The 12330-nt window shown below is 24.9% G+C and overlaps 1 protein-coding gene across 4 annotated transcripts in view; it reads left to right on the forward strand.

Moving 5' to 3' along the window:
• Positions 1–12330, forward strand: part of AP-1sigma (AP-1 complex subunit sigma-2) — a 111696-nt gene that overhangs the window by 59072 nt on the left and 40294 nt on the right. The window contains exon 5 of one of the 4 annotated variants that reach the window (XM_075370739.1): positions 883–957. The exons of the other annotated variants lie outside the window; for them this stretch is intronic. Coding sequence (XP_075226854.1) covers positions 883–927 — 45 coding nt within the window. The 3' untranslated portion in view covers positions 928–957. The remainder of the gene's footprint in view (positions 1–882; positions 958–12330) is intronic. 4 annotated transcript variants of the gene reach the window in all.

Raw genomic sequence — 12330 nt, forward strand, 5'->3', positions numbered from 1 at the left:
TTTTATATCTATCTATATATACATTTTTTTTTTTAATCATTGTATTTTAATATTTTAGTTGGTAGTATTTTTATATTTTATTTATTTCTTGCAAAATAACTTTTGCACAAACTATTTTTCTAAGTAATATATATGAGTCCTGAAATCTTTTTTTTTTCAAACAAGATATTTTCTGTGAATATGTTTTTCTGGTTGTTATTGTTAAAATAATGACATGATATATTATATTAATGATTATGTTATCCATTTATGAATTTTAAAAGGGCAATGTTTAGTTGAATCTTATCACATCTTTTGTGCTATATTCTGTTCTTTCAAAAGATTTCATCCTTTGGTTTTACTGCATGGCATATTTTTCCCTAAGATATTTTTATGATTTCTCTGCACATTTTAAATTCCTACTATGAATGGCTGTTTATTCTTGTCTATATTTAGTGTCTATATTTAAAACCACAGTTAATTGGTGTTGATTAAAAACCAATTTATTTTAATTGTTTAATTCTTTGTCAATAAACTTACTGGATTTTATATTAATTCTTTTATTTTATGGTTCATTTTATTTTTTTATTTTAATTTTAGCTTCATTACAAAAAAATATTAAAACTTGACTCGTCAAATTAATGTGTAGTAAATAATACTGATATTACCCAATAGACATACCATTAAAATAGAAGTATAAGAATTTAAAGAAATTTTTAATATAAAAAACCATTCGATATTACTGTAGTTATAAGCACTGAATGTTTATGCAAATATAATGTTGTGCTTATTTAAGGTTATGTTATTAGTATATTATGGTGATGGTTTTAATTTTATTATAGGTTAATATTTATTTTAGTTAGTTGGGTCACCTCCAGAGTGTGTTGTATATGTTGGTTCTAGGATGAGGCAGTGGAGGGTGCACTGAGGGAGATAGGACTGCTGTAGTGTAGACACTCATATCACATGTCTCTCACTGTTAGTATCTCTCAAGTTCTCAGTATCGTTCAGTATGACGTTGATCTGTCGGCCTGTGTGGTAGAATCATGTAGATCTATGTATATATTTATTTGTGTAACATTTATTATTATTTTATTGTTAATTACATTACTAAATTGTGTGATACATTTATGAATATATATATATATTAAATGAGTTAATGTAAATTTTATATTATTGTGAAACTGTATCCATATCATATTAACATAATATAGTGTAGCATTAATGTTGATGGCTACATTGTGATAAACTTAAAAATGAATGATGGTTACATTTGAGAAGAGTTTATTAAAATTTAATTATTCTCTTTACTGTTTATATATTTGGTCAGAGTTTTTTTTTTATTCATGCAACAGCATGTTTACATTTGCATTTGTAATGTGAAGTCCTGAAAGTTTAATTTATCCTTTTATTATACAGCAGATATTCTTTTAAACTGAGTTTGACACAAATAATACTGTATCACTTAATAAATAAATTGGTTGTTCATATGCAAGGAAAAACCCAAAGTAAAATAAAAGAAACATAAGTAAAAAAACACAATTCTATACCATTATAAATCTTTGTATAGTTTATTGAGTTGTGATCTGTCTTTGTTGGACATTGAAAGTTGTTTTTAATTCATAGTCCTTTTAATAACACAATTGGATAGAGCCAATGTTTTTGTTTTGATATTTTAAAATATGGATTCTTCTTCACTTGAAAGTAGATCAGCTTTGAATTTATTCATACGGTACTATTAGTAAAATTGAAGAAGGAAGAGGCTATGTGGCTACTGACTTCATATTCTGTTTACCAGTTGTATTATAATGACATATGTAATTGTAACTCATAATTTATTACAAAATGTAATTTGTCCATTTGTGTCAGATTTCACAAGAACCAGTGTATTAATGGAATGGAGAAACAGTTTAGAAAGTCTGCTGTATTATTAGTTTTTTTTTTTGATTGTTTAAATCCATTTATTACTTTTTTAAACAGTGTTTTATAATTTTCGATTTTATAATTGATGTGTTATGAAGATTTCCTAATGATTTTTTTCATTTCTACATGTTTTTAATTCTTTGAAAAACTCCTTACTATTGAATTATTGATCAGCAGAATAAACATTTATTTACGCATTAACCCAGAATTTACAGATTATTTGTTTTACATTTCTTGCTTCATAAGTGTAGCCATCAAATAGATATTTGTTTGTTATGCTGTGAAAGTTATAATGTGATGATTAGTCTTTTTTTGTATTAGTGTTAGTAAAATAACAGGATTTAGGCTGTCTTAAATAAGTCATCATAACTTCTAAGATTTTTTGTAAATCTCTTAAATGTATTTATTGCACTTTGTTGTTTATGTATTTTTTGTTGTTTTGGCTTTTAAAAGCATTATGGAATTCATGGTAATTATGTACTTTATTTTCAACTGTTTTAAAGAGCATAATTTTTATAAAATTCTGCTCTTTATGCCTCGCTCTTGCCTTCTAAACTTGTTGAAATTCAGATAATTAATTCATTTAATAAGTATAGTTTGACCACTTTAATGTGGACTGCCATACAATAAGAATTCAGTATTTGGAGTGAAATTCTTAAATCAGAAATATCAAAAGTAAATATATTTTTATATTAACTCTACACTGCATGATATAGATAACATCAGCAAAAGCTGGCATTTTCTGAAAAATTCTTACTTTGTCTTCGCATCATTAAACTTTTTACTAATAAATTATGGGGATATTTTGAAGGCTGTCCTGAAAGGTTGTCCATTGATTCAATCATTACTCCTGATTAGATCATTAAAAAGGAACAAAAAATCATATTTTTATCAAATATTATGAACTTCCAACTTTTTTTCAATAAAGTCCCCATAATTTTTGAAACTCATAATGAAGCAGAACATAAGCTTTATGTCGTGTAGAAATCTGTGACATTACTGGTTTGTAATTTCATTGTACAGTTTTATCATCATCATAACAGTGACCAATGAAGAATATATTAAGGTCTAGAAAAAGGTAGAAGCTGATAGGCAACATGTAATCAATAAAAAAGTAAGAATTTTTTTTTTTTTTAATTCAGATGTGCAAAATCCAAGTCTCATTTCTTGTTATAAAAGGGCTCAGCATTTCATGACCGTCTTCCTCCTGGTATTGCACCAAAAATTTCAAAACAAAAATGTATGTTCTCTTGGGTTTTTTTCTGTGGAAACCCAAGTATATAAATTTTTTGATAGTTCAAGTGATATATGATAATATTATTTATACAGCATAGATTGTGAAATTTCAGGAAATTCAGAGAAGAGCACAGAAATTATGAAATATTGATTCATATAAACTGTTTTGTTGATTTTATGTGTCAAACAACTTTTACTGAAGACAGTTCACTTGAGTTTCATCTTCCATTTTCTCCTTTATTTAACATCTGGATCTTTTTCTGAAAGTGCTATTACTTATCACATAGTGACTTGTACTTAAATATTTTGCTGTAAATTTATAAGTATTCTGTATTTTCGTAGCATTCAAAAGATAAAGTTACTGACCTGATTTTACAGTCGATGGAAAATTTGACTTACACTTTCATGAATGATGGCACTGCACATAAACAAAATGACAATTATTGAAGTTCATAAGATGATGCTTTCTGATAACCCTCATAGCACTGTAAGAAGTGAATATTCAAAGACTTTGTTGGAAAATTTTACTAGCTGAAAATAATTTAAAACTTTCTATATTTTTTTCATTTTTGCTGTTAAAAACAGTTCACCAGCTATTGTGTTAGTAATTCATTATAAATCTTTAGTTATTAAAAACTGAAAGTTGTGCTTTTTTTATCATACTCTGAGAAAATTAAATTGATAATTAAACTCCACTTACAGAAGTATATCGTATATTGATGTTATTTGTAATGCAGGTTGATTATAGTAAGTACTTAACTGTCTGTGATTCTTAAATGAGTGTCAGAACACTTGATTATGCTGGTTTACTTCATACTTTAAAAATTGTGTGAGTTGTTTACTGAAACTGAACATCAGTAGATTTATAGATATTTTTTTATTTAGTTTTTTGTACTGTTTTTTATATCAAGCTGTTTTTTATGCTTTTAATGTTTTATTTGTATATAAATGTAGTAGAAATCAGTATTAAAGGTTTTGGTAACTGTGGACAGTTAGTGCTTTTAACACATTGCTTGTTTTAATTAAAATATTTTTTAAAAGAATATTTGTTGGGCTTTAATGAACACACTGACTCAGGAATGGTTAATCTTAAAAGAATAATTTGCTGCCATTGCCATTGTTACAGTTATATTCCATAGTACCATTTGATTTAAGCTTTTGGAAAGGGACCATTTTCTATCTTGGTAACATGCTTATTCTCAAACTTTTGTAGTCTATTGCTGCAGTTTTAGGAATAACTGTGTGAGGTTTTGTGTGAATTAGGAGGCTTAGCTTTATCTAATATTTATCTTGGACACTAGTTTGGCTTTGTACTGCTTCTGTAGACACAAAAAGAGGGTCTGTATACTCAGCTGCAGTTTGAAATGGTATCTGCTAGTTCAGCATTCCATGTCACACATAACTTAATTTATATTTTACAAAAGAACATAAAGGTTATGACAGTCAGTGAGCACTGGTATTGTAAACCATAGAAGTACCCATTAACTTAAAAAGAAATGCTTCTTTAAGTCCTGAGTGTGATAATTTCAAAGTGAGGAGTTGTTGATAAATTGAACTATTACGTAATGTGATCCATCTCTTCAATTACATAGAAACCAATTTCATACTTTACAACTGACATATTTTATCAAACATAGATGGCTTTAGTAAACATATTTTCATGTTCTGAATATTTCAATTTTTCACTGATCATACTGTTTTCTCCTATTTTATTTTGTAACTCTCGGGACACAATTTTTTTTGTCTCATAATTTAACATTATGTTATATATCTATAAGCTGTATATTCATTTGATCTAGATTTTATTTTTTTGTAACAACATTTAGACTTGAATTAGTAGTTATTGAAAGTCAGAAAAATGTTTATTAAATTTTATTTCATTTTCTTGATCGGTCAGATCACTGTCATATTATGTTATCATGACTATGATTTTATATTGTATTATTAATTCTTTATTGTGGTGGTACATCACATTTTAGAATCAATCTCCTCAGGAGGTTAAACCTTATATTCCATATAGAAGGAAAGTATTGCTATAGTAATGATTTTATATTCTGAAAATTAATTCATATGATTCCAAGTTCCTTTTTAACACCAAATTCTTAGATTTGTTTAAATTAATAAATGGCAGTATATTTTTTCCAAAAAAGTTTCATGAAGTTGATTTTCATAATCAAAATAGTCATCATCAAATTAAGCTTTTATAATGTAAACATTATTGTACCATTATTCAAAAAATTTTTATTTTGACAAGAAAATAAAATTTTAATTTTCAGAGATTTGTTAGAAAATTTATATACATAAAAGCAAATTTAATGATTTGTATAATTTATTTATTATTACTTAAAATTAAAAAAAATAGTGTATTTGTAAAAAAAAATAACTAAAATGGTTGATGAGTTTATTTGAAAAAATGTTTTTCTTGCATTTAATTTTATATTCAAATTTCATGTATATTGAGGTAGTAGTCGAAAGGGGTATAAAATAGCTCATGTGTTTATGTTAATGTATGTATATATATTAATAACTTTACTATTCTAAGTAATTCTAAAGTCAGTGGATGCATTTGAAAATTAGTTAATGCTCTATGTTACATCACGGAGTAAAACAGGGTAAATTTTAATTCAGTATATATTATGTGTACAAGTTTACAAAAACTGAAATTTTGTTGTCCAGATTTATATATATAAAAAAATGTTGATGCGGTAAAACCTGATTTAAAAACTATTTTATTTAGTAATTATCTCTTGAATAGCTGCGTTTTGATGGATTTATTCCAATAGATAATGTAAAATTTATTTTGTTAAGCAGCCACCTCCTCTCAGATGTATGGTTCTGAATTATTGCTGTTACTTATTTTTTTCAAATATTAAGCAGGTTGTTTACACTGCAGTTAAGAATTTATATTTTGCTGTCCAAAATAAACATTCATAAATACAATATTGTAGAGAGTTCTTATTAAAATTTCAGCAGCTTTATCAGTAAGCATTTTAGAGGAAGGTTCAGTAGAAATTCAGACAAGATAAATGTGATGCTGAATGCCTAATGCTACCCTGAATTCACATTTAAAGGGAGGTACCAGAGAAAATGGGCATTATATTATTTTCCTTTAAATTATCAGTAAGCATTTTAGAGGAAGGTTCAGTAGAAATTCAGACAAGATAAATGTGATGCTGAATGCATAATGCTACCCTGAATTCACATTTTAAAGGGAGGTACCAGAGAAAATGGGCATTATATTATTTTCCTTTAAATTTTTATATTATAGTTGAGAGAAATAAATAATCCGAAATTTCATTTTTTCTAGTTTTTATTTTTGAGAAATTTTTTTAATAATTTTCAATGTTGCGGAATACATTCTTTGGAATTTAATCCACTTTTTTTTAATATGCCTACAGTAAATTTTTTATCAGCTGAGAAAATTACTGATTATTTTTCAATAACTTTGTTATGTTTTTTTTTTTTTGAAAATTTTTCATTGGTAAATTCTGTTTTGAGGGTACAGAAAAAATTAAAAAAATCATTACAATATTCAATAAGAATAAAAAAATGTATTGATCCCTTTAAATAGTAGGGCTTGCCTACAAAAGGTCAATATATCATTAAAATATGATGAAAAGTTATTTTAAAGAGTATTTTAAAAATGAAAACTTGTGCAAAATTCGATCATGAAAAGTAACATGTTTATGTAGAATGTAGAAAACAGACTGTGTTGAACCTTCTGCATGCTACTAGAAAAATTTATTTCTTGCAAATTTACTTTCTGTAATAACTGTCATGAGCTCTGTTGAAAATATCGTTTAGGTCTTAGTACCATATTTTAAAATGTATCTTATGTTTAGGTTCTTTAATGGTCATTTTACTTGTAGGGATGCAAAGAAACTCATTTTGAAACAGACTAACCGCATTTTCTAATATTTTATTGCAATTGAATATCTTGAAATTGTTTCACGAATTATATTATTCAAAGCCTAATTTTAGCATTCTACATTTTATCTTTAAAACATTACTTATTTGATGCTAGTTGCTGATAGATCTGGGTATCATTCTTTATTACTAATGAAGTTGACAATCCTGTTTTTTTAGTTTTTAACAGAATTTTCCTACAGAAATAAATGTAATTATAATTATTATTGATTTGTTGTCAAATCTGAATTGTTCTGAATTCATGATATTATTGAATATTTCTAAAAAGATTAATGATGTTAGGAAAAATTGAATAATGAACTTGTTATAAGTTAAAAAATGTGTTATACTTTATAAAAATAAAAAATTTGTAGAACAGGAAAAGTTTTTTGTCATATTTTACTTGTGCCTCCCTGTAATATATTATAAATAGTATCTTTTTACTCAGCCTCTTCTGATAGAGAACTAAGGAAAATCATAAGGCAGGTTGTAAGGCTGATATAAATTTGCACTTTAGTAGAATGCAGCGGACTTCTGAAGTGTGTTATCGAGAAAGTGTAAAGTCTTATATATAAAATAAAGTAATTTTCAGTCAAGTTATTCCAGTTATTAGACATAATTTAAGACATTAGAAACGCTTGAAGAAAAGGAGAAATTATCAGGAAGTAGTTTCTGATTTACTTTGTTATGCTTTAAGAATTATACTTTTTTGTTTATTATTTTCATATTTAAGTCTTGGATTTTTATGTGTTTTTTTAACATAGATGAGTGAAATTAAAAATCAGGTAACTAAAATTAATTTTTTATGTGTATTTCTACAAATTTTATTAATTTTGTCTGTGATCTGTCATAATACTTAGTGAATAATATTGAATATGTTAGCTTTAATAATATTCTAAATTAATAAAATTAGATATTAGTGAATCTTAAAATCGATAATTAATTAAAAATTAATTTCTATTGCTAAAAAGAAGAAAAACTTAGAATGATTTTATTTTTTAAATTCTCACATCAAGTGTCTGCATAATTTCAAAGTATGTACTTAATGTCTATGAAAATTAATATATTTTTTAATGAATGCGCACATTTTTTCTGAACTCTAAAAGTCTGTTCTAAATTGCACTTTGCATTATTTATATTAACGAACTTCTTAGTTTTGTAAATTCTATTTAATCTGTACATAATAATTTCATAGTTAAATATTTAGTAAAAAAAGTGTGTGATAACTTACAGAAAATTGTGGATCCCAATTTATAATTTATTTCAAATCGCTTATTAATTATTTATTACTAGAATTTGTTCATTGCTTATTATTGTTGAGTTTATTGTTTTTGTGGTTTTATTGATAAAGATAATCAATGTAGTAACAGGGTTATTTCTCTATTTATTTATAATATTTTTATTATGTAATCAGTGTCATAATCAATTTTTAATAGTCTTTTAAAATTAATTTTTATTGTACATTGACTGCAATATTTATATTTTTAGATAAGATTATTTGTTGGTTTTATATTTTGTTTACACATAATTATAAAATTTTGTATAAATTATTATATAATTTAATATTGCTAATACCAAAACTAATTATCTTAAGATTAACTATTCCTCATTTTAGCCAAATTTATAAGCATTTTGGTTGGCATTATGCTGTTATTTTTGTACTATTTATATATACTTTTAAAAAAAAATTAATTCAAAGAAAGTCCATGGATATATGTGTTTTCTATATTATCAGTTTATGAATCATGATGCATTTTAATTCTTTCTAGCATATTAGTAGGTGCACATACAATTTTGTACTTCATATTAAATTTTATTTATTATTAATTATTTTCTAAAATATCGCCCTTGGTTTTCTGTGAGAGAAAAAATTATTCTTGAATTACAAATTGTTTTCCTATTAAATGTTTGAATAGCTTTTTCATAACATGAAATGTTATGCTTGAACAAATTTTTTCTTCTGTTGGCATTTTGTAGTTTTGTGTTGTATGGACTGTTTGATGTAAAACAAAAGATGCAGGAAATGAAATAAAATTAGATTAATTTTTTCTGTACTGCTTTTGTACATCAGTGAATTTTATATTGAAATTTATTTAGGAGAGAATATATTTATAAAGTTAAGAATAAATTCATAAATTTATTACTTTATAAATGTATTCATTTAATTATAAAAATAACCACTACTTATGGTGTTTTTCATTCTTAAATTTATTATTTTTTTAAAAATGTATTCACTTAATTATAAAAATAGTCACTTTTTATGGTAATTTATCTTCTAGGTGAGTTAGTTGGAAGGTACTTGGTAATTACTATGAATGATTTTTTAATTAATTAGTTTCCTTTACTTTAAAGTTGTTGGTTAAATGAAATATAAGTAATTATGTGGAAACTATTATTTATTTAAAATTTGAGTTGGAATTTAAGTGTAATGTTTATAACAAATTTGGAAATTGAAGATGTATATTAGACATATTATTTGTCATTTGATGGTTATAAAACAGTAAAGAAAAAATCTTAAGAACTGCTTTGTAATTTTAGTTCTGTGCGCTTTAATCTATAGCTATTATTTTATTTTTGAGCATTTGTTTTATGAACTTATAATAAAAAACTTACTTAATAAAAAGTGACTACATCCTTAAGAAATTAACTCCTTATTGTGACATAAAAATGTTAAATATTTAACATTTGTCTTTAGACAACATTGTGTGTCTGTATTGTATGCTTGTTTGTCAGTTTCAATGTTGACAAACATTGAACATTGTTTAGATAACATTGTCAGACATGACAATGTTATCTAAAGACAAATGTTAAATACTTAACATTTTTATGTCATGATAAGGAAATTTCTTAAAGATGTAGTCAATTTTTTAAGCTACTTTTTTGCAAATATGAATATTGATTTTCAGAGACAGAACATAAATGTGAAATTTTATAATAGCAAATTTTGTAGTCTTTGGAACAGTCTTGTTAATATAATGTGATAGTATTTTTGGAATATTCTTATGTAACATGTTATTTGTATATTATTTAGTGAGAATAAAATCTTTAATTATTGTCAAATGTATTCAGTGTGAAAAAACTTTTTTTGCACTGTTTAAGTTAAACTAATTATTAGAAAAATTCTTGCAGTTCAATACTTCATCACTGTTTCATCTTAACTTTTGAATTAGCATCTCTTATTAAGTTTCTGTTACATTTTTATCTTTTACTTAATTTTTAATTAAATATTGCTATACTATCCAGTGGACTAATTAAGAAAAACTATTTATTTCATACCTTGTAACATGTTAACAAAAAAATATTTATACTTTTCATTTTTTTATGTATTTGGCTGTGTACATGTATTTTTATTCATTGTATATCTATCGCTTTAAAAGGAGTTTTCTTCCGTATTAATTTTTTGGTAGTTAAAGCATTGCTGTTAATTGGGGTTTAATTTTGTCATATCTTTTAATACTGTTTAGAAACTGTTGATTTCATCTTATTTTTTATCTTTGGGTAATGTTTTTATGGTTTTTTATGTGAATTCATTGAAATTGTAGGAGTTTTAGGGAGTGAGGTACAGCAGATATATATCAGATTTAAAAGTGAATGTGTGTACTGCGAATGATATGGTGAATTTCTTCATCATCAACGCAGTATCCAATGTAATAAATATACAGGGTAAAAAATTATCATCATTATTTTGTTTTTTGTTATTTTATTGGAAAATTTGGTACCAATTTGTTTCCTACAAAATTCACTTCAGCTTTCAACTCATCTCTTGATAAGAAGATGGCAAGTTTTCATAATTTGTTTTAATCAGAAACTCACTGTTTTGATTCCACCTGCAACTTCTTTTGCATGAATTATTATCAATTAAGTTGCTTTTTGATCCCTATTTATATTTGAAAAAATAATTTTTTTATAAATTAATGTCTGCAATTTCATATTCTGTTTTATTTTTTAGTTCAAATGATTGCATATGTAAAGGTTTTGTTAACTTCTGAGATGTTTGCATTTGGTTACAGATTTATATGATTCTGTTATTGGTATTGAATAAAAATCAAGAAACAGATTATCAGATTAATAGTCACTTCTTGTTGATAACTTTTTTAATCTTAAGTATAATTTTATAAATTAAATTAACTTATTGTAATTATTATTATTATTATTATAAATTTCTAATTTGTTTAGATTTTCACTTTTAACTTTGAAAGTATATAAAATTCCTTTTTTTCCAAAGATGAAATGGTACAAGCACATGAATTAGCAAAACCTTTTGAACTCAGTTTCTTTTAACAGCAATTTTCAAGAGGTGTAATATAAAAAAGAATTATATATTGTAGCCTTTAAACTTTGTCAAGTCATTCCAAAATGGAAAAATATGAATTAGTAACTAAATAACCCTATTATCCTTCACATTTATTAATTTATCTTGTAAAAGACTGTTTATGCAGTCCCTGTTTATTTTAAAGAATAAATACTGTTCATTATAAAATGTTCTGTAAAATAGATTATTGTATTTTTTCGAAAACAATTATCATTCTCAACACTTTCATCAAATGATAAAACATTTTCTAAAATTCTGAGAAAATAAACAGAAGCTTAGCTTATAAGCTTATAAAGAATTAAAGAAATTATTCACTGAGTCACTTTTCTGTAATCTATAATTGAAAAATAAATATTGTTAAAAGATCTGATTTTTTTGAAGATTTTCTCATGATTATTGAAAAGTGGATATCTGTGAAAATAAGTTTGTGTACTGAAGAAATCCACTACCTGGAACTTTCTTTTATCTGATGTTTCAGTAGTTAACTTAAATTTCCTAAATTAATTTATGGCCCTTACAATCTCTAGAATGACAAAAATTTTAATTACTTAAAAAATTAATGCTTTTTGGTTATAATTTTCTTATGTGGACATATGTACTTAGTTGGAATAATTGAAAGTATGTTTTTCCTCACCAGGTACTGTTATTTAACTGGCTCGCAATCATTTCACTTGTTGCAAGTAAAGTTATAATTCTTATTCAAAAAAATAAGTCAGATGTTAACGATTACCTTATAAGCAATTAATTATGACTTAAAAATTTGTCCTTTTATTTGTGAAAATGAAAGGTTACTTTCCAATATAAATACATAGTTTGTATTCAGTTTCTCAATTCATGGCACAAAAAAACAAATTTTTCCCAAAAATTTCATGTGTAATCTAATAATTTTAAAATGTTCCCTTTTTTATATTTAATGTTTAGTTTTTTAAATTGATGTGTCATTTTGAAAAATTGCATTTTTCTTATCTCTATAT

The sequence above is a fragment of the Lycorma delicatula genome, chromosome 1 (genome assembly GCF_047948215.1).
Source record: "Lycorma delicatula isolate Av1 chromosome 1, ASM4794821v1, whole genome shotgun sequence".
Lineage (NCBI taxonomy): Eukaryota > Metazoa > Arthropoda > Insecta > Hemiptera > Fulgoridae > Lycorma > Lycorma delicatula.